At 37.8% G+C, this 24,985-nt stretch overlaps 1 protein-coding gene across 2 annotated transcripts in view; it reads right to left on the minus strand.

Annotated features, from left to right (window-relative positions):
• gabrz (gamma-aminobutyric acid type A receptor subunit zeta) overlaps positions 1-15,646 on the minus strand; it is a 41,966-nt gene extending 26,320 nt beyond the window's left edge. Inside the window, exons 1-3 of one of the 2 annotated variants that reach the window (XM_079845603.1) lie at positions 15,542-15,646; positions 15,185-15,278; positions 10,623-10,700 (exon numbers count right to left, since the gene is read on the minus strand). In XM_079845603.1, coding sequence (XP_079701729.1) covers positions 10,623-10,675 — 53 coding nt within the window. In that variant the 5' untranslated portion in view covers positions 10,676-10,700; positions 15,185-15,278; positions 15,542-15,646. Of the gene's footprint in view, positions 1-10,622; positions 10,701-15,184; positions 15,404-15,541 lie in introns of those variants that run through there. The other variant, XM_079845602.1, reaches the window with a different exon arrangement.
• Between the last annotated feature and the right edge of the window lie 9,339 nt (positions 15,647-24,985).

Genomic DNA, 24,985 nt, shown 5'->3' on the forward strand with positions numbered 1-24,985 from the left:
GGCACAATGGCACGGTTCACTCTCAAGACCCTTAAAAGGTACTAAAGACGTTGTTACAAAGTCCATCTCACTACAGTGGTTCTAAAATAACTTTATAAATCGGCGAGAATAGTTTTTGTGCGCAAAAAAACTCTAAATAACGACTTACATAGTGATGACGATTTCAAAACAAAGCATCATGAAGCTTCGAAGCGTTATGAATCAGCGAGTCGAATCAGCAGTTTGAATCGCCAAATTTCAGCAGTTTGGCGGTTTGACACGCGATCCGAATCATGATTCGGCTCATTGATTCATAACGCTTCGAAGCTTCATGATGCCTTGTTTTGAAATCGTCATCACTATGTAAGTCGTTATTTAGGGTTTTTTTGCGCACAAAAACTATTCTCGCTGATTTATAAAGTTATTTTAGAACCACTGTAGTGAGATGGACTTTGTAACGACGTCTTTAGTACCTTTTAAGAGTCTTGAGAGTGAACCGTGCCATTGTGCCAATGGAGGCCTTTCAGAGCCATCAGATTTCAACTAAAATATCTTCATTTCTGTTCCAAAGATCAACGGAGGTCTTACGGGTGTCGAACGACATGAGGGGAAGTAATTAATGACAGAATTTTCATTTTTGGGTGAACTAACCCTTTAATGCTACGAATTTCAGTGAGAAAGGACAATTAACAGCAATGTCCTTTCAAATTGTCGAATTTAATCTTTTTAATAAACAACCAGTTCATGAAACCAGTCAGTCTGACTGAATGTGTTCTCAAGGTGTCTTGAGTCAGTTGGAGTGGATCATTCGGACATATACTCTCTTGCAGTGATCCGTGATAACAGCTCACAGACTCGAGATCAACCAAGAGCCATTTCTTTCAGACATGTCACATCATAAGGATTCAGGTTGACGACTCATCCGCAACATAGGTTATACCAATGACTGAGAGCATTTGAATTTGACTCACAGGGCGAAAATTAAGTATTATAAATGTTACAAATAAAACTAGTTGAAATACAGTGCATCCGGAAAGTATTTACAGCACTTCACTTTTTCCACATTTTGTTATGTTACAGCCTTATTCCAAAATTGATTAAATTCATTATTTTCCTCTATTCTACAAACAATGCCCCATAATGACAACGTGAAAGGAGTTTGTTTGAAATCTTTGCAAATTTATTAAAAAAAGAAGAAGCAAAAAACAAAACAAAAACACAGTGTTCACAGCCTTTGCTCAAGACTTTGTTGAAGCACCTTTGGCACCAATTACCGTCTCAAGTCTTTTTGAGTATGATGCTACACGCTTGGCACACCTATTTTGGGCAGTTTCTCCCATTCTTCTTGGCAAGACCTCTCAAGCTTCATCAGGTTGGATGTGGAGTGTCAGTGCACAGCCATTTTCAGATCTCTAAAGAGATTTTAAATCGGGTTCAAGTCTGGGCTCTGGCTGGGCCACTCAAGGACATTCACAGAGTTGTGCCGTAGCCAATCCTTTGTTATCTTGGGTGTGTGCTTAGGGTCGTTGTCCTGTTGGAAGATGAACCTTCGCCATAGTCTGAGGTCCAGAGCGCTCTGAGGCAGGTTTTCATCAAGCATGTCTCTATACATTGCTGCATTCATCTTTCCCTTGATCCTGACTAGTCGCCCAGTTCCTGCCGCTGAAAAACGTCCCCACAGCATGATGCTGCCCCCTCCATGCTTCACTGTAGGTATGGTATTGGCCAGGTGATGAACGGTGCCTGGTTTCCTGCAGACATGATGCTTGCCATTCAGGCCAAAGAGTTCAATCTTTGTTTCATCAGACCAGAGAATTTAGTTTCTCATTGTCTGAGAGTCCTTCAGGTGCCTTTTGGCAAACTCCAGGCGGGGTGTCATGTGCCTTTTTCTGAGGAGTGGCTATGTCAGGCCACTCTACCATACAGGCCTGATTGGTGGAGTGCTGCAGAGATGGTTGTTCCTCTGGAAGGTTCTCCTCTCTCCACAGAGAAACACTAGAGCTCTGTCAGAGTGACCATCGGGTTCTTGGTCACCTCCCTGACTAAGGCCCTTCTCCCCCGATTGCTCAGTTTGGCTGGGCGGCCAGCTCTAGGAAGAGTCCTGGTGGTTCCAAACTTCTTCCATTTACGTATAATGGAGGTCACTGTGCTCATTGGGACCTTCAATGCTGCAGAATCTTTTCTGTACCCTTCCCCGGATCTGTGCCTTGATACAATCCTGTCTCTGAGGTTTAAAGACAATTCCTTGGACTTGATGGTTTGGTTTGTGCTCTGACATGCACTGTTAACTGTGGGACCTTATACATAGACAGGTGTGTGCCTTTCAAAATCATGTCCAATCAAATTAATTTTTCACAGGTTGACTCCAATCAAGTTGTAGAAACATCTCAAGGATGATCAGTGGAAACAGGATGCACTTGAGCTCAATTTTGAGTGTCATGGCAAAGGCTGTGAATACTAATATTTTTTCGTTTTTTATTTTTAATAAATTTGGAAAGATTTCAAACAAACGTCTTTCTAGGGGTGTGACGAGACACTTAGCTCACGAGACGAGACACGAGATTGGGTTCACGAGAATGAGACGAGACAAGATTTTTACAAAGTATTTTAAAGAAACCCTCAATGATGAAAAACATGACTAGAAAAATAGTCTACAGGTGCATTTGAAATGTTTTAACTAATCAACTTGTAATGAATGTAATTTCAGTTCTACTTTCTGAATTATCATATGCAGTAAAAGACAACAATACTCAAGCACTGTAAAAGGTTTTGCCACAAACTCAACTGACTGGCTTCTTTCCTGTAGCCTATGATTGTCTGCTCAGACCTTAGAATTAACTGCTCATGATTAATGAGCTTCTACAACTTTTGCCCTCCTAACTGAAGTCCTTTCCACAAACTGATCATAGATATTAAGTGCAAACAATAAGTGCAACCATAATCAAAGTACTATCTCAATATTCAAAGTGCAAATAGAGACCAAATTTTTCTTCAAGCATGATACTGAGCTAAGATCTGGTTAAATACACAGCCCAGCCTAAGATAGTTTTCATATTGGGAGATATTTGCATGCCTCAGGGAGTTGCTTTCAAACAGCGGTAACTTATTGAAATTGCGGTTAATTCGTTTGAATGCGCGCTCGGGTTTACTTTCACTTTCAACATTGTGCGTACTCTGTGAATAGGAAGCGGTGGTGCTGAACAGGCAATTTAAAAGATAAGACATTTGTCTGACGCTTCTGTTGCGTAACGAATCCTCTGCCACGGTCCTGTCAGTTTTCTGGTCACATGCTGCGCACTATGGTCCAGCTCAGCTAGAACAGCTCATGTTGGATGAGCTGATGGAATTGAAGCGTTATCCACTGGAATGAAATTGTTTTTATTTCTATAAAAAGCAAAAAGACAGTGGAGGCGTAAAGTAAACGTTCCTTAAAACTGCAGTGAAAAAAAGACAGTCTGAAAAACATGGTTTGAAATCACCAGTGTTTCTTACGTCACAAACTTCCTTGTAACCAATCACATCAACGTGTGTGAGGGCTTTAGCATGTCATTAACTATGATCGCTCTGAAGCTGGGAAGTCTCAAGAGAAGCAAGGTTATTCCGGTATATTTTTCTGTTGATATGGAAAATCGGCTAGGCTACATTATTTTTGATGACATAGTCAAGCTAAAGACTAATCATATTAATTAGCGTTGTGTGTCCGACGTAGTAGAGAGCAATACATAAAACGCTTTACCATTTTTATCATAATATTGTATAGACGAGCCTGTATGAGTGAGTGGAGACGGTGAGTGAGACATATCCTCATTTGCATATGGATCTGCGTATACTAAATGTGGCATAGGTGTAGAGTGATATTCAAGCCATTTTAAGGAATGAATAAAAAAAATTCACAGGAAAAAAATGCTTAAATGCGTAATTTTGGTGATCAAAGATGAGTTTTAAGGGATACAATTATTGACTGCAGAGGGATAAAACAACATGCCAATTAAATATAAAGTTTTGCAGAAAACTGCAGTAATGGTGACATGAAATTACAATAAACACAATTATAACATTTAAAAAAAAACTAATAATTTCCATGTAATCCCGGGATGTCAATATGCCAAACAAGATTATATCATTACATAAAAGAATTTACATAAAAATTTTAATCCGGTGTTTTAGAACTAAATGTTCAAATTACATTTTGATAATAATAAAACGACACAGGACCTTTCTTCTACCTGTCCAAAACCTGTTTTTCACGCCCTTCCTTATAGTTCAGAACCAACCTTGAGACTAAATCCTGCCCACATCTCTGGTGTTTAGGCTGATTGACGTGTTGTGTATGGAGGAAGAGTGCTCTAGCAGGACTGTCTCCCCAACTGTTTCGGCTTTGGTCCACAGAGACAGTTTCTCAAGCTTGTATCAACTCCATCTCCCCGTCTACACACATCAGTGGTCATATGAGATATAAGCCCCAACATCGCAACTCTTTCTCTGGGAGACCTTGTCGAGCATTGAAATATTAAACAACTTCAGAAAGTTTGAGCCGGAAATAAGTTTGTATTTTTTTAAACTGATAGAAAACATATTGAGATCAGCAATAAACCAACCAACAAATAAATAAATAAGCAAACCAGCAACGTGCCAGGCAATTTGTTTATTTAAACTAGTGTGTTCAGAGTGATGATGACCTAATTTTTTTCATAAATCTGTGTGCGCTCTTGATACCACCAGTGTGATCCCCTCCTGCGGTTTGGATCTAGTCTGGTTTATCCAGAAGTATGTGTCAAAGAAATGATTGCTTACTGTACTGAGGGGTTCATGCATTAAATATGGCTTTTAAAATAGAACGCTCAGCTATGTCTCTCATCTACAAAACAGTCCTACAGTATGTTTCAATAGATCTCTGGCAACGGACCTACAAAATAAAACTTTAATCCTTAGGAGTTTTCGTTAAAAAGACCTTTAAAGGGGTCATATTATAAACACTTTTCTCTGAGGTCCACTTATAATGTTAGTAATTTTTTGACCCATTGATTCCAATGAAATGTGAAATGAGAAACAGCACTTTTCTCCACCAAATCCTAAACCCTCTAACACTGTTGCCATGTCTGATTACTATAAGCGACTTTGGGTGTTTTTTCATTGTCACATACAAAATTGTGCAGTGGCAGATTGCATTTTATGGGTTTATTTCCACAATACACATGGGTGAGAAAGAGAGAGCCATATTGATTGAATTTGGTTGACCATTTGTAAACTGTATGTGAAACATTTGAACAATTTTGTAAATAGAAAATACAATTTAGAATAATCCTGTTTTATGCACTTTATGCCACAACAAATCAGATAAAAAAAACATGCAATTCTACTTGATCCAAAATTATCCAAAATGTTTTTTAATTATAAATCGCATATCGGATTTAATCAAATCAAATAAAAAAATCTCTCTTTCTGTGTGATATTAGTATTTAGCATTTGCATGATATCACCCAATAGGTTTCATCAACATGTAACCATGGAGGTTAATGTTTTGATGCATTAATTCCAAGTTGCAGAAATACAGAACGAGTTTAAATAAATGTTGTTGTTTTTTTTTTGGTTGGGAAGTAGGTTTTTAGTTCTGAAAGTTACAGTATGATTTCATAGAACCTCTTAAGCTTTTTTATCTCAAAAGATCAAGGAACTTTTTTTTATGATGTGACCCCTTTAAACACTATTGCGTCACCATGGGATTTTAAGGTTCTATCTGACATTTTTGTCAAAATTGAGTTATTCACATATTCTTATTCTGTGACAACTTATTTACATTATGTGATAGGGTTTTTTTTTTAAAGTTGCGTACATTTTGGTACTTTTTATTTAGAAAACAAAAAGGTTCTATCTACAAAGTCAAACTCTAACTTGGTACTATAAGGGCGAGCTCAAATGCACACAAGAGGACCAATGAGCAAGACTGTTCAAACTCCCACTGTCAAAATATCTATCTCTGTCTGTCTGTCTATATAAAATTCTAGCTTTTAAAACTACTAAACTAAAACTATTTAAAACTTAACTAACAGTTCCTACAATAATGTGTTTCATTACCTACCATATTCCTACCTAAAATTAACATCTGCACAGGAACAAATATTTTAGAACCTAGATATTTAGCACTGGCTTTTATGCTACCAGAAAACAATTTGAACCAGAAAACAATTTGTACTAAATATGAAATAAATGTCATAGAAAGCATTAAATTTAAAGCAACAACAAAAAAATTGTTACAACACTAATTTTATGTAAATTATAAGTAAACTGTTCGTGTTTCTTGAAAATTATTGCTTCAATTAATGTTTTGCCAGATTTACTAACCTTGCACCAGCACAAAACCCTCTTTTGGTGTTAAAAACTACTGTCAGGATTTACCATAGACACGCAGTGAAAAATTTGCGCTGAAAAGGCATGGACAGAGTTATATTTGCGGCTGACCTTATTTCATATGCATTTTGTTGGAGTTTCCGTTTCAGATGCAACATTTATTGAAGGAGAGTATTTAAAGGGGTCATGAACTGGCTTTTTTAATTTTTTTATACTGTTGTCTGAAGTCAACTTATGACGTTCGCGTGGTTTTTACATTCAAAAACATCATAATGAATAAGTAATCGGCTATTTTCTACCCTGATTTTGAGGCTCTCTCAAGACACACTCGGTTTTGATGGGCGTGCCGCACTGAAGACTTGGAAGTAAATGCCCACGGCTAGGATTGGATAAGATTAGCATATTTAATAAGCTTCAGCTCCCCTCAGCACATGGGGGAATTGTTTTGAAAGCACGTGAAGAAACGCTCACAGGGCTCGCAAAATGCCTTTATCAAACAAACACAATGATTCATCTCTCATCCACCCGCGATTGATTGGAATGTTATTTTTTTTATTACTTGGCCGGCCCGATCGGTGAATAACCACGACACGTACACACATACGCACGCAAAAAAGGAATGTTATTTCACTATTTAAGATAGCCCGTCATCAGGCCGGGCTTACGTTTTGGTAGCCCGTCTGAAAAACACAACCTGGTCTCACAGAATTCCGTGAAATGAACACGGGCCCCTTAACTCAAAATCTGTGGCAGTTTCACGGAATCGCTGAAAATTTCGTGATGCGTCCACGGAAGTGATTCCTATGTAAGTCTATGACCGTAAAAAGTAGATATGATTTTATGAATATTTATAGGCTACTTTTATATTTTGGAGCAACTAACTCCACTCCTACCCTAAACCTACCCACTCTCAACAATATAAAACACATAACAGGCAAATACAAGTACAGTCACAGGTATTTATTGCAAAAACTGACCAAAAACAGTATAAAAGTATTAACTCATGTTGCATTCCAAGTCTTCTGAAGTCTCACGATGTCTTCATGTAAAGAACAGAGTTGATCTTAATGTTTTAATCGCTAAAATGATGATCCCGCCGCTCCGTGAACACACTCATTCATATCTCATTCAAATAATACACACGATTCTTTAGCATGATCACGAGACACACGAGAGCCAATGGCATTTTACAATCAAAGCCGACGTAATGACGCAGTTGGTCACGAGACATATACGACAGCCAATGCTGTCAAAGCTGACATAACTTTTCTTCCGGCGGTAAAATTTTAAATGTGTTCATGATCTTTGGCGGATGCACTCGACGCTGCTGATCGCTTTTGGGGATTTTCTTCACACAAATCAATCGTTTGGCCTCGGAACACTTAATATTTGTACTTTTTTAATAAATTGTGCCTGCAGTCGTATCTGCCCGTTATATCCTGTTTTTTATAATACACAAATGGGTAGGTTTAGGGAAGGGATTGGTTTACTTGTTCAAAACGTGTCTGAATACTGTAAATAAAAAAAATTATAATAATTGTACATAAAATTATGCTGGCTGATTAAATCGAGAATCACACTCCATGTCATAATGGCAAAATCATAGTTTCATGACGATAACCATGCCCTATATACTGTCATTGACTTACATAGGCATCCCTTCCATGGACCCATCACGGAATTTTCGGCGATTCCATGAAACTGCCACAGACTTTGAGTTAAGGTGCCCGTGTTCATTTCACGGAATTCTATGAGATCAGGTTGGAAAAACACATAGGCCCGGGACGTTGGGCTTTGCGAGCCCTGGCCCATAACGTTACAAGTCCGAGTCTGATCACGAATGAACCAATAACACCTCAAATAAAGGATTCTCCAGCCTGTGACAGCGTGCTAAGGTATGTTAAGTTAGACACGTACACATAATCAATACGATCTGTAACAATGCAATACTATCACATATAAAAAACATGTTTTACTCACATAAGTGTGTTGCACCGTTCCTGGCGGATCCAATATAGAAGGCACAGCATTGTGTTTTAATCTCAATGTCTGCAAATCCAGTCTCAACCTGTATTGTTTACAAACGATTCTGCGGTGAAATGAAGCGAACAAACGCGCAATGTCTTACACACGTGAGCTGGAACCGGCATATTGCTCGTTAGTGCGATCCGTTTAGCTCCACGAGTCGGTGGGCGAGGCTACAGAAGCAGGCGTACATATTTATCTGTTGAGGCGGCGTTTCTGCATTCTATGGCGTCAATGGTTGACATATTCTGAAATCGATCGTTTGCTGGACCTGGTGTCAATGAAAGCTTTTCTTTCACTAACAAGGATGCTTTCAGCTCCAAAACTTACAGGATATTCTTATATCACAATTAACTTTTATATATCAAAGTCTCAAGGGACAGTTGATTTCTCAATTCATCACCTCTTTAAATGAATCCGCAAGGTGATTTACTAAGGTTTGCTCATGTCAATTTACTGGTGTTTGCGCCATTATTCATGTCTTAAACCAGACGCTAACTGGTAGATTGCGTTGGTTAGGCTATTATAGAAATGATCAGATTTAGCTACCTCCCATTAAAACAGTAGGTAGCACAATTCGACAGCAACAAAAAAAAATGCTACCTATCAGATTGTGCTACCAGCATAATATTCATGTGGTTTGAGGCTTTATTAACATCCATACCTACTCCTACCATAAACCTACCCTACCCTTATATAATGTAAATATTTGAAAAATAAATATTAAATAATGATGTGCGCATGCACAGTAAGTCCTAGTAGGACAATCTGACGGGTAGGACACCTGTCACGCAACAACTGTGTTCTTTAATTTGCACGTCGTCAGTAGATCACGCGCTGAACTTTCCACTCCCATTTGTGCTTTTTTGGAATTGCGCTCTCACACTAATTTGCCCTGTTTAGTAAATCTGGTCCTAATTCCAAGCGGAAAGTGGTTTTTTTTAACATTAGAACGTTCTATCTGCATTTGGCCTGTTCCAAAAATACCCATTTACAAATTTGAGAGGATTTTGATATTGTACATTTAGAATACATTTAGGGTCTCTGTCATTTTCATGTATAAAAGAGAATTTTTGTTATATGGAACACAAAATCTTTGAAGCTCAATATCTCAAAATTGCTCAGAATGCAGATAAAACCTTATAATTCCAAGATGGCGATTGGATCTGTGCACCAGCAGTATTAGATTTAGAACAAAAACTTCATCAGGGCCTTTGCAAGACTAATCCTTCAATAGTACATCCTTATCTTCATGTGCTAAGCACTAACCCAAAGAGGAGGTATTGCTCTTGTTTAGTCTGTTATGTGATGGAAGCTGAACTGCAGGCCAAACTATATGTACACCCACTAAATTCTCCCATCTTGCCAGGAAAAGAGACTGGAGATTGGAGAGGAAAGGAAAGGAAAGGAGGACAGGAAGGGGGTGGGTAAAAGCAGATGGTGAGGTGAATTGATGTTGGCACACTTCCTCAACATCCCCCTTTGATCTTATGCAGAATTGTCCCGACCAGGTCCTATTCATCTTCCCAGGAAATTTCAAAGGTCATACCAGAATACCAGCATCGACGATGAGATGCATATCTCATTTAATGGAATCTTCCTGAACTTTCATTGAACATGGCTGAGCGACGGCAGTTCCAGTAAATCAATGTCTTGTTTCTACACTGTCACCAGTAATCGCGTTAGCATTGCGGCTACTGTACTGCTGCATGGAAAGATAAGCTCAAACAGGCAAAACAGAGAGGAGACACGATACGAGGGCTGGTATTTCCATCTGTAACCCATACATTGACTCCGACGGTCTCATTCAGGCTCACCCAAAAGTCTACATGGATTAGCTATAATTCCATCCTTCCTTTAGCTACACCTTTCACCGAGCCCACATAATCCGGTGTGAATGGATACTTAAGACATATAGTCTTTTATTTGCTGCCAAAAGACTAAAACCTAAATTATACCGGCTTGTCATTTCGGCAAAGACGTCACTCCGAAAGCTTATCACCCGGGAGAACTTGTTGACGAAAATGGGTTTTCCGCCTCGGCTTTCCTGCGAGCGTCGAGAAATACAGTGTTTATCAACTGTACAAAGTTACTGAAGTGAATGCACATCCTACACACTAGTTTTTTTTTTAGAAAAAAAAAGAATTAAGGGGAACAACACAAAAGCAATAAACAGCATATGTTGCAGTCATATTCAGCTAGCCACATCACAATAATGAGTGCAAGAATAGCAAAAGCTAGTTTATAATAAACCACCAGGAGTTTCTTACCTGCTGATGAAAAGGAGGAGGAGCAAAGAACCCACAAAGCTACACAAATGCATGGCTGCTTGAGTGTTACGCGTCTGACTGAGAAACGAGAGACAAAAAATGGAGAGATTATGTAGACTCAACAGATTTGTACATAGAGATTAAGCATTACTGACAAATTTTACAGTTAGCACTCCAAATTTTAGCTTGATGAGCCAGGACAAATTAGGACAGGTTTTCTCAATCCTCATTAAATGTATTTAGAGACTCTTTGGTGACAAAATATACCCCTTACATAAGTTTTGACTGAAAGCTATAAGGCGATACCCTTAAAAAAAAGGCGTTTCTATCTATAATAGTTCACCATCACAGAATACTTTGAGAAAACATTTGACCAGCTAACCAATTGAGATATATATATATGGAAAAAATATGAAAAAGGTTGAGAAAATAGCACATTTTAATCATTTTCAAATAGTTATGAATGATTTGTGAAACTTTATCCTGTGAAATCATTAAACTTTGAATTTAACCATTGAAAAGATGCACTCTGAAGCATATAATCCCAGAAAACAGTGAAATAATCCCTCAAAAAATGCTTTAACGTTGGAATCCAGTTCATTCTGAGAACAGATTTACTGATGGTGACATAAAACTCGACAGATACTGCATATTCCCACGGAATTATGTAAAACCACTTTAGCTGTGTTACCACCAACTACGCAAAGACGACAAGATACAACAGAATAAGTAGTATTTAGGTTCTAATGATTCTCAATTCCCTCGTTCTTGTATACTTTCCAGTTGGCTCTGAGCCTTTCAGCTTTGTATTTGTAATAAAACAGCTTTTATCTGGCCCTATATTTCACAGGTACTTTTTATCTTCTCAATGTCTATTTTGAGCATTGATGGCAAAAAATAGTCTGTGATTCTTTGCTCAGTCTTCCAGTACTATTGCAATCTGTGTGCAGCTGTGACGATGGGTTTGAGACAACAGACGTCTGCCCTGCAGCATGTGTTCATACACATAATGTGCAGGAAGATGTAAGAATGCTTACATTTGGATTGCGTGGGTAGTGCTAAAGTATTTAAAGCGGGTATCATGTCATGTTGACATGGCTAAACAAACACAAAACTGTCATATTAACATGAAAAAGAAATGTTTTTCCACACAGACCAACACAAAAGAACAAAAAAACTCTTGAGATGTAATACTCTTCCATTCTGCCTGTCAGTGCTATTAAATCCAGATTGCTCCACATACATCAACTCATCTCTAAGATCAGAACATTTAATTTCATTATTTATTAATTTAACACTCCTGTCTCTTTTCTACTCATCAGCTCTTCATGATGGTTTGTGATGGAGGTGGGCAGCAGAATAAGTGCCGCTGTAAAAAAGTACAAAATAGGTTTTGGGGTCCACACAATTGAAACACACTAAAAATATCTTCTTTTATGTTCCACAGAAGAAAGAACGTCATACAGGTTTGGAAAAACATGATGGTGAATAAATGATGAATTATGTGAACGAGCCCTTTCATTTTTGTAAGCACAAGCCATCAGAGGTAGACACATCCTTACTAGGAGAAAATCTTGACGTCTCCAGTGTTATTTTTACCTGGCTGCATCCATGAAACATGCAGTCTTCCTACACACATAACATATATATCCTACAATCAGAATTCCCTCTCCTTCCCAGTGCGAAAGCTGTTCTATCTCGTTCCAACCCTCGTGGTTTGTGACTCAGTGGCTGCTTGAAGGATACTGAGATGTCACTCATTTAGAGTGACAGATGACATCTTCAATGAGGTCTGGACCTTGATAGGGATGACCCCGCGGGAAGGTTACACTGGACTTGTTTAACAACCTTACCAGGAGGAAACCCAAAAATCCTGAAGCTAGGAATGCTTTGGTGGTTATGGGTATTGGATCTCCAGTGCTACAGATAAACTGCACTGCCCTCTTGCCTGCCCTTAATATACACTACCATTCAAACATTTGGGGTTTTTGAAAGTCTCTTATGCTCACCAAGGCTGCATTTATTTGATCAAAAATACAGTAAAACAAATATTCAAACAACAGTTTTCTATTTTAATATATTTGAAAATGTCATATATTCCTGTGATGGCAAAGCTGAATTTTATAAAAATAAAAGCTGAAAAGCATATAAAATAAAAATCGCAACATTAAAAAAAAAAAAGTATTTTCTGTCATTTTTGATCAATTTAATGTGCATCCTTGCTGAATAAAAGTATCATTTTAAAAATAAAAAAATCTTACTGACCCCAAACTTTTAAACACTGGTATTATCACAAGACTTGATGGCTGTCTGATGCCTCAGCTATTTTTCTTTATTGCACACCTTCTTGCTATATTGACTTCAAACGCCAGATATCTCAGTGAAAATCTAGGTCAGTGAATGACTGAGTTCTGTATCTTGCAACGGCAGGGTCCAATTACTGTTCTTTGACAAACTGGAAAATATATCCACGAGAACCTTTTCTGAATTAATCATGAAAGCAAAACAGGAGCATAATGTGAAGCATTTTATTTTTTTAAAAGAATTTCTTAGCCATATCATTTAAAAAAATAAATCAAAAAATATATATTTTTTGCTGTTTATTTGTGTGTATGATGAAGCAGGGAAAACATCTCATCTTTCCTCTTTGAGTATTGTAAATAATAAAATATGAATGTGGAAGAGAGAGAGAGTTTGTGCACAGGGTAAATATGATCGGCCTGCCTTTGATAGAGATTATCTGGGCATCTCATGGCACCCAAGATAAACCGCTTTTAACACAACTGATCATTTACCAGCTAACAGAGCACATGAGAAATGCTGATTTGAAAACCAATGGAGAGCTTAGCCTTAAGCCTTCAGCTAATCACAAGATGGAAATCTCCACAGTTTCTCATAGTTTTTCAGGCCACAGTCTATAGTAATGTACTATAGTAATGTACAGTATAGAAACAGACACCAATAAGCCATCGTGTCACTTGAGGACATCAAAATCTCAATTCAAGGGCCTTAACTTAAAGGGATAGTTCACCCAAACATTAAAATTCTGCCATTAATTCCTCACCCTCATCTTATTCCATAACCCACAATTGACAACATATGCAACTACCACTTTAAAGCCCCAGAAAGGAAGACATCATAAAAGTAATCCATGTGACGGCAGTGGTTTAACCTCAAATGATGCAAGTGCTTTGTTTGTACAAAAAAAAAAAAAAAATTATATATAATTTACCATTGTATTGACAAAATATTAACACATGCTCTCACATCAACACACATGTCATTGTGCTCTCGTGAATGCTCGTTGGAGATAAATATTTTGTAAAAAAAAAAAAGAAAAAAAAGAGGTTAAACCACTGATGTCACATGGATTACTTTAATTATGCCTTTACCTTTCTGGGGCTTGTAAATATAGGCTTGTCAATGGAGGGACAGAAAGCTCTCAGATTTCATTAAAAAGATCTTCATTTGTGTTCTGAAGATGAACGAATGTCTAACGCCTTTAGACTGACAGTCAGTAATTAATAACAGATTTTTCATTTTCACTTTAACTCTATGCCATCTTTAACCTGGCATGATTTTTTTTTAAACTTTATTATTCATTGTATTGAACAACAACACTGTAGGTCTAAATGCAAGCAAAATACAAGAGATTGTTATTTCACTTTCCATCTTTCCAATTTTCCAACTTTCCAATTTCTAACACATTTAAGGCAATATTCACCAAAACTTAGATTTTCTTCAAACTATGCCTGTCAAAAGTGATTTGCATGCTCTGACATTGAACTTTTTTAATTTTAACCAATAAGTTGCAATGATCTAACACATTATTTGTTCACTCAGAAAATGCTAGTAAATATCACAACAAAGAAATGGCAAGTAACACTGCATTAAACATGAAAAGACTGAAATAGTAGCCTATATAGGTTAGTAAACAGGCTACGTTTATAGGCCTATTTAAAAAACGTGATCAGATGTTAATTTAGAATCTGATCTTTTTTTATATAAAAAAATAAAACATTATCATGAGCTGATTTTTATTGATTATTATGCCTGCATTTAGAGTGTCATTTTCCGTGTGTCCCTAAAACTTTGTTCCAGACTGAAAGGGTTAAATCTGACGATCCGTCACAGTGGGACTACGTTGTTTCTGTAAAAATATAAAATTAGTTTTATAATTAATGAGAATTTTTCCACTATATATTGTGCTTGTTTTTATACAAACACAGTAGGCTAGCTATACACATTCGACATGTGGTAGCAATTCACACTAATTATAAAACGCATTTTACATTTTTACAATAATGACACTCTATAATAGATAAAAAGCGGTTTTAAAACTGTTTACCGTCTTCTAAATTCACACTATTAATCAATCAAAAATCAAGCGCTTTAAACAACAAACATGATTGCTAGTTTTCGGATTTTTCCCCTCAACTATAGCCAATAATAAATCCATCGTACAGTCTTGACTTTGTACGTTATCAAACATCAAAATATTTCATTCAAATGCATAAACGTAGCCTATACATCATATCAAATTTGACTCACTGCGTACTTACATTTAAAGCCGGGCAATCGTTTGCCTTTCCCAAACGCTTATTGAATCACTCATCTACATACGTTGTATCGGTTGTAAGTCCCAGCCATTTAGTTCTGTGAAAAGAAAGACGTGACTTTAAGCGGTTTCCAAGGCACTGGAATCCGTCAGGGATGCGCAACTACTTCACAGCAGTCAGTCTAAACTACTGGTTGCTTCCTAGACACATTCTGCGCTGTGTGCTCATAGGAGAAGAACCTATCAGTGATAGACTTCTCGATTCAGTGGTGATTGGAGGGAACAGGCTTGGAAAATGACATCTCGCATGTTTGGCAAATATACATTGAATCACAGTGGCATCCAATTAACACATACTCACATCATATAGCTACTACTAATCTCTATGTGCCATTTATGCCACATACATGCAGGCAAACCCCTCATCGCTTTCTTTATATGTCATGTCACTTTTGACCATGAGGTTATTTCCTTTGAGGCGTGAAATTCTATTTTCACATGCTCGCCCACTTCTGGCAAGTAAGAGATGTTTGACATTGCATCATACATAGATTAGCTATGGCATAGCACTCCAGGGAATAATGCGTATATCAAGTGCAGAAATGCATTTGCTTCTTCTAGCTGGTTGTTTTTAGGCTGGATTGTGGAATTTTGGGGTAAATTCCAGTTCCACTTTCAGCACCCACGGAACTGGCAGGTCTTCATAATATACCGGCTTGCTGCTGCTCTCCAACATATAACTGCCAACAGGCACAGATCTGATTGTAAGAGATTTCCTTTTGAAACTGATGGATGTCTTCACGGCATATTTCAGTGCTGACAATGTGTGCAGATCATCTTTGGGCTGAAGGCTATTGAAGTTTTGAGAAAGTTAACAAGCTAAAAATAAAACCCCAGAACTTATTTGTTGAAAACAGTGTTGGCTCTGATCTATCTTCATCAAGCACCTGCAAGTCAGTTGGTGACAAAGCTAATTGACTGCATATTTACGCACATCAGCATGTTGCCTGTCAGATCCAACATTACACAAGATGCATTCAAATAGGATCCTCCCACATTGCTGCAGAATAAAAATTGTTTCAGGGTTGCATGCCAAACGCTGTGCTGCTCCTGTCCAAAAAGTTCTCTGCTCGCTCATGCAAATACGCATTGAAGGCTTCCCGCAACACTCCCACTCAAGACATTTAAATATGTCCTTAAGTGTAGCAGAGAATTGTGAACCCACTAAGATTTAATCCATTATTCGATATAACGTGTGACTCAAGACAAAGTCAAGACATTAATCGTGTAAATTTACTGGGTGCCAAAATAAACAAAGATAATTGCTTTGACACATTCTCATACAGAAGAGAATACTCAATATGATCTACAACAAAGAATTCAAATCTGGTCTGGTCATAGTATGTTGAATATGCAATCACAACAAATCACATTGTTCAATGGTCCAGTATTGTTTATGTTAAAAGTGGTTATTTTCTGAGCTTCTTCCCTGATATATATATATATATATATATATATATATATATATATATATATATATATATATATATATATATATATATATATAGAGAGAGAGAGAGAGAGAGAGAGAGAGAGAGACAGACAGAGAGAGAGAAATCTACAGTAATTTTACATTAATATTTTTAAGGTTTTCTTGAAATAATCTACCAAATCCATACGTATAATAATCTGCCATTGTTTGGAAACTGTTCATAATAAATAATTTTACAACATTACCATATATATTTTTCTTAGTTGCAATTAATAAAAAATGTCATCACTTTTTAGTGTGTAAAAGTGCACATATGTTGTTTAAAGCAGCACTAGGTAACTTTTCAACCTTTATAATATATTTTAAAGACTCTTGGGATGATACATCGTCTTACAATAGGTTGAATGACACACCTGCCATAGCCTGACGGGGTCTGTATCGTTTTTAATCGTACTTTTAAACTTCGGGTTTCGGGTAGTAACCCGAGAACAAAAAGAACTACAAAATTCGACCGCTTTACGGCATATACGTCACTTCCACCACCACCCCCATTTCCTTAAACTCGGACGTGCGAGCCCAACTATCATTTGTTTGCCGAATGTTATAGTCATGGCCGAAGCAGCACGGAAAAATAAGAAAGCAAAAGTTTTGTCGGAGGAAAGCAAAAAGAGGAAACAAGAAAGTGATCGGATTAAAGGCAGGACGAGGATCAACATTGGGCCAGCATTTGCTCGTTGGGCGTGAGCTGAAGGAGGAGGGGCTACATTCTTGCAAGTAAATACATAAGACGTACAAAATCATATTTTAGGATACCTAACATGTCTGTGTTATTTGTCTTGCCTCAAGCTATAATGCAAATCGATTTTTCAAATTTGCAGATTCATCTATGGTAGCTTGATATTATAATATTGACGATATATGGTTATTACCACTCAAACAATGAATTGAAGTATCATATAGATTCTGTAAAACGGGAAACAATAGACTAGGCTATACTAGAATGACGCTGGCTTGTAAACGTGAGCATCGCGATCATTTGGCGTTTAAAAAAAAATAAAACCCATGAAATTATATTCATATGATATGCTGAAACATATGCCACTGTACCTGGGATGAAGACATTTCACACGCGACGCAAGCAGAACACCTGCATGTGAACTCCTCCTGCAGTGTTCAGGGCTATCATGGTTGTCATGTCAACAAATGCACGTGCGATGCATCCCCTGATGTAGAATGACAGAGTTTACGACAGTAGTAGAGGACAATACTGTTTCCCAACTGTAGGGGGACCCCGAGAGCAAAACTTAACTAGTGCTGCTTTAAGCTGTTGCTCTAAGCAGTGACTGGATAGCAAAGACGTCTGTTGTATGCAAAATGGCAATGCATTTCAGAATTTACATTTACATTTTCCATACCATCTGTGCAACATTTCCTAGTTTTAACTTAGGAAAAACGTCCTGCAGCCGCTCATGCTTACTGTAACTCGCACTGTTGTAATTGCACCCAGGATAAGCACACACACGCACCATTTTGAGAAATCAGGCTCAATTCGGTTGTTAAGTCTGATGTCATGCGGCAGCCCTTCCGGGTCCAACTGCTCTATCTCATACCACAAGAAAAACAACAAACGGTGCTAATATACACACACACAATGTGGTCTTATACTACAAAAAAAATAATCATAACCTTTATCTCCACACCAAAATTCCAGATGGCAAGAAAGTGATTCGTCTTTTATAAATCGTTAAAATATTAATGTCTGTGACGCTGTGAGCACAGAGACTGTTGTATAGACTGTAAGTATTTAAAATGTTTAACTTTTTGAAATGTTTGATGTTTAATATGAATAAATAGCGCTTATAAACGGCCGTCGATGGCATTCTCAAGGGAAACGAGTTGAGGCTTGGACCCAGAAACGGCATTCCTTACATCACGACTTAACAAGCGGATAGAAAGCGCATGCAAGAGGTTTTTTTTTCTTTTCTTTTTTTTTCAGTTTTTGCGGTCCGATAAAGATAGAAGGACATAGGGCATTGAAAAAACAGCAGGGAGAGTAAAAGATGACTTTATTTTAATTTCAGGATGAACTATCCCTTTAAATTTCCCGCAATGAATGTAGCAAAATTGAAAATACAATCTGAGCCGATCAAATCCTTTCCAGCACATCTTTTAGCTTTTTAAGGATTCTACCATTCTACCATGCCAAACCATGCATGCAGCAGCCTATTGCTTTTCTGTTTGTTTTGAATATTGATACTTTAATAACAAGTAATTTTTCGGGAGCGTTTATGCGAGAATGTGTAGGCTAGTAACTTGAAACCATTTCATGGAAATTTTATGGACATACAGAAAATAATCTATTTATAGTATACGTTTATGCAGGCGGGAGTGGGACAAAATGTGAATGTTGCGGGCGGGAGAAGTTAACTTAGCCTATATTTTTACGGGAGTGAGACTGAAAAATCAGAGGTCATAAAGTCTCTGAGGTCATAAAGGGATGGACATGGCCAGCAACAATACTAGGCAGTGGCATTTAAATGATGCTCAAATGGTAAGAGGCCCAAGGTGTGATAAAAATATCCATCACACCACCATTGTTCACATGTGAACACTGATGTGAACACACTCTTTACATCAGACCAAAATGCTTAGATGTGAAAGATGGGTTTAGACATCACCACCAGAGTTATTTTTGGGAACAGAAATTATTATTATTATTATTATTATTAATAGGCCTATTATTATAAATAACACCCATCACCATCCAGAAGGACTACACTACACTCTAAAAAATGCTGTTGGGTTGTTTTAACCCAGCGATTGGGTTGTTTAGAGCAAACATTTTACCCAACCGCTGGGTTAAAATGACCCATTCACTGGGTTAAAACAACCCAATTGCTGGGTTAAAACAACCCATTCACTTGGTTAAAACAACCCAGGTAGAGATTGTAACATTAATCCACTGTAGACAAGTTGAAGAACCCAAGTGCAGTTTATTCCAAAATCAAAATTCAAAACATAAAACAAAGACTTGCCTTGGCAATACAAAAACAGACTTGGCAAAACAATAAACTAAACTTGACTTAATTAAACTTAACTTGATAACAAATTTGACTTGACAACAGAAACTCACCAGCAATGGATACACATTCAATTTCAGACAAGGACACATGGCAAACATGAGGGCTTAAATACACAGATGCTGCGTCCCAATTTGCATACTGTCCGTACTAAATAGTATTCGAAAAAATAATTAGTAGGTGTTTCTCAATGTCAAGGAAGGATCCTCGGAAGCCAGAATTCCGAGGATGCTACGTCATCGACATCTGTCGAAGGACTGTTCCAATGTCGAGGATCCTCGGAATTTCAACCAAGGTCTGAGTCCTTTGTTCGAAAAATATGCCATACACAGGAAAGGATGCATACGAGTAGACTTCAGTGTTTTGCTTTCCAGTGTAAGTATTTACGTTACCAAACATTTGTTATAACCGTAGTAAATATAAGTAAAGTTTAACGTTTAAATGCCAGTACAAATTACTACCGTATTGGTATTATACAAATTACGTTATTGATGGCTAACAGACCTTAATAACTTGGAAGGACCAGTCCTGCAGAGGAAGTATCCTTGACATTGAGAAACACCTTCTATGTCCCAAATCGTAGTATGTTGAAAAGAGTATTCCAAAGATTCCCGGATGGTCTACTATTTCCGGTCATAATTCGAAGTGCAGATATGTGCGCACTCTAACGGCTGATATTCCCCACAACCCCTTACGAGATGGACGAGGATTCGATTAGAACTACAAACGCTGATAAAAAAGTGTTAAAAACTACAAACATGACGGCTACGCTAGTCTGACGGTTAAGTAGAGAGGATTAGATAAAGGGGTTTGAGTGAGCAATTATCAGTATTTAACCTGAAGAAAAGATATTTCTTCAATGTTAGCCACATTATATTTCACCTGCAGCAGCATTGTGAACTTTTGTAATGATACGTTTGACCATTAACTTTGCAAACACATGAGAGGAGTCTCTGCATTAAAGACCCACGACTGGAAGATCAACGCGCTACTACATTTCTCTCCGATACGGTAGGAAATTAAATTGAATGTGGAGGATTTGAACTCTGACGATGATTAACAGGGCAGTTTAAACGGTGACGGGACACACGTAACTAAGCAACAGAGTCCGTTAAAGATGACGAAGTAGTATGTCCCAAAGCTTGCATACTCTTCTGCTACACACTCAAAAGTATGTACTTTTTCTTTTCAAAAAGAGTACATACTTTTATGGCGTAGTATAAGTAGGCGAATTGGGACGCAGCAAGAGACTAATGACAAGGGACACCTGTGAACAATGATCAAACAATGAACCAATGACAGAATATGATGACAAGATCACATGAGGGCATGGGAATCACATGACAAGACCTGGGGCACGTTCAAAGCTCAAACCGGTGCGCAACGTTTTGCTACGGTTTCCGGTTGAACGTCATGTTTCCTGGAAACGGTGTGTAATGGTGTGCAACCATAGACAGTAAAAGAAATGGACAAAAGCGACTCCATAGACTTCAACGGGGAGAATTGAAGTCAGGTAGAAGCACTCACTTCCTGATGGCTGATCGTACTGCGCAGCCTCAGACTGAGCTTGACGGCGTAGATGTGACGTGATCAGCCTGTCCGACAGTGGCAAGTCTTCTAGTAGTTGTGCAACGTAAAATCTGAATCACCGAATCTTGCAGAGACAGAGAGGGTGAGCAGGAGCAACCTTTGATGAATGAAGCAGGATCTGCAACATCTCTATCAGCGTTTATGCCTCCACGTCCCCCCGATTGCCTCATAGAGAGTAAAAGATTTCCTTCGAGCTTCTCCTCAGGTCTATACGGTAATTTGCTCAACAGCGCGACACAGTCGCGTGGTTATGACGCAATCGTTAGCCTATATTTTACAAAAACAGCTTCAACGGGACGCTAGTGTAAGATACAAGGTAATGGAGCCTTTTATACATTGTCGTGTTTGTTTAGAAATAAACAATGGACGAATGGAGTCTTTAAACGCCTCAAGGCCAATTTATACTTCTGCGTCGAGTGCACGCAGAAGGTACGGCGTACCATACGCATAGACGCGTTGGATACGCCGTACCCTGACGCGCACCTCTCCAAAAATGTAACAACGCGTCAATTCTACGCGGACCGCAAGCGCTGTGATTGGTCTGCCAGAACCCCTCCCTCAGGTCAATAAATAAATAAAAAATCTGCGATAGGAGTGTGTGTGTGTGTGTGTCCAGAAATGGGATGATAGTTGTATATCAAGAACAGGGACACATTAGGGTACATTTCGTGAATGAAGTCTCCACAACAGCAATCGATTGCTCGAGCCACCGCTAGAGAAAACAGCGGCCACGAGCTCTGCATGATTTCACAAACGCATTCCAGCGCCAGATCACCTTATTTAACTTTACTAATCAACTAGAGATGCTTAATTTGTATTAGATACAACAACTCAAGCTGCAAGAAAAGCCGCTCTCTCACTGCTACTGATATTCCGACATGAATGTACACATTCTACAACACAACAAGCTGCTTCTTCTTCGGCTGTTGTCTTGATTACACCAACATGCCCGAGGACACTGCCTACTAGCGTCTGCATGTGTAATTGCACATTGACGCGGACAACAGCGCAGAAGTATAAATGCTCACGTCGGCTACGCGCGTAGCTTACGGCGTACACCCGACGCATAAGTATAAATTGGCCTTCAGATGTAAAGATATTCACTGTCAAAGTGAGGCCAAAATGAATGGGAGTCAATGGGATGCTAACAACAGGTGATGGCTTGGTTAGCAATGGCCGCGCCTATGGGTGGTACGCTTTCCGGGGGCTGGGCTACCCCCTTGAATGCAATTGGTTTGAGATGCGTTTTCTCTCGTTTGGTGGGTGTGTCAAATATGTCAGCCCAATCAGCAGCAACATGTATACAAACCATGCGGTATTAAAGAGACAGCTCACACAATGGGTCCAAGTGAAGTTACAAATGTGTCCGCTGCAGCTCAGTATACGCAACAATTGAAGGTATTAGAAGAAATGATTGTCGTAAGAGTTTTATAGTAATATATATATATATATATATATATATATATATATATATATATATATATATATATATATATATATATATATATATATATACATATATTAGTCAACATGATGATGTATTTATTTATATCTTTAGCTTCATTGCAAGGCAAGTTTATTTATATAACAAATTTCATATATGGTATAAGTGCTTGAAATAAAATGAGAAAGGAAAATACAAGCTATTAAAAAAGTAAGAACTAGAAATAAAATGATTTAAATTAGAATTGAATACCAGGAGATAAAAAAGATAAATAAATGGGATGGGGATGTTCTTTTATTCTGGACGGCAAGGGCAGTGATTGCATATATTTTGCTATTAAACACGTATTTATATCGATTTCATCAGGCTCCGAAAATTCCTCAAAAAGAACACAAAGAATAGCCTTCTCGGCTGCCATAGTTACAACTCTTGCGTCATCAGAACAGGGTGTTCAACGCTGCACCGTTTCCGTTTAAAAAACGTTTTGCAAAGTTTTGTCGGGGCTGAACGCAGCCCTGGGGTACGTTCAAAGCTCAAACCGGTGCGTAACGTTTTGCTACGGTTTCCGGTTGAATGTCATGTTTCCTGGAAACGGTGTGCAACGGGTTTGAGATGCGTTTTATCTCGTTTGGTGGGAGTGTCAAAAATGTCAGCCCAATCAGCAGCAACATGTATATAAACCATGCGGTATTAAAGAGACAGCTCGCACAATGGGTCCAAGTAAAGTTGTTTACAAATGTGTCCGCTGCAGCTCAGTATGTAGCCTATACGCATCAATTGAAGATATTCGAAGACATGATTGTTGTAAAAAAAAAAATATATATATACAGTATATATATTAACATGATGATGTATTATTTATATTTTTAGCTTCATTGCAAGGCAAATTTCATATATGGTAATTAAGTGCTTTACATAAAATGAGAAAGAAAATACAAGCTATAAAAAAGTAAGAACTAGAAATAAAATAAAATAAAATTAGAATTGATTACCAGGAGATAAAAAAAAGGTTAATTAAATGGGTTTGGGATGTTCTGGACGGCAAGGGCAGTGATTGCATGTATTTTGCAGTATTGAACACGTATTTATATCGATTTCATCAGGCTCCGAAAATTCCTCAAAAAGAACACAATTTTGGCCTACTCAGCTGCCATAGTTGCAACTCTTGTGTCATCAGAACAGGGTGTTCAATGCAGCACTGTTTCCGTTTAAAAAACGTTTTGCAACGTTTTGTTGAGGCTGAACGCAGCCCAGGAAACAAGACAGTGAACATGACACACTCAGAAACATGAAACATGAACATGAACCAACACCAAAACACCCTGTGACAGAGATCCATCCGTGTTAGATATAGATACGGGTCGCTAAAGACCCGAATATGTAAGAATGATTGGCGAAAGAGTCATGCATTTAAGGGTTAATATAGACAGTGAAAAAGTACTAAAAACGTACAAAGAAAAATGGAATGATCTCTCATAGAGCACTTTCAAGGGAGAGACAAGCTGTCAAGTGGATGCTTACTGCCAACTTCAAACTTATAAATGTGACTAAAAAGACATGTACAATCAATGTTTTATTCAAATGCCTTATGCATTGCTGCCTGATGTCAAGCTACACTGCTTTTTTTAGTTTAAATTGGCTGCAAGTAGTCCACTGGGACAGTTCCTCATTTTTGTTTGATAAATCTTTAATTGTAGGAAGCCATGCCTTCTGTTAAGTTGAACCTGGGCCTAATTATAACTAATTATAGTAAGCATGAATAATTGATTCAACATTTTATACAATTATATAAAACATGTAATTACTCAAGAACTGTTTTACTGTTGTTTCAGTGATTGCACTTGAATTGCACACATATTTTTAAATAATTTAGCTGAATAAAAAGTTTTTTGAATTTTTAAATTGCCTAAAATATACAGATTGTTTGGCTTGTGCATGAGCTGATGTCACTTCCTGTTAAGACACATGGGACACTAACTGAAAAACGATGAGCTATTCACTGTAAAGAATACAAATGGAAAATGTACTGGTAATTTTCTGCCAGAACATTATCAGTAATTTTACGGAAATTTCTGTTAATCCCAAAACACAATGCAATGCAATGCGAATTCCTTCATATTTAAACAGTAAATTGTGCCCTATTTTACTGGCTTTTTTACAGTGTAGTAAAAGAAGTGGGGGGAGATTACTGTGATTACT

This window comes from Gobio gobio (genome assembly GCF_949357685.1).
Source record: "Gobio gobio genome assembly, chromosome: 20".
Classification (NCBI taxonomy): Eukaryota; Metazoa; Chordata; class Actinopteri; order Cypriniformes; family Gobionidae; genus Gobio; species Gobio gobio.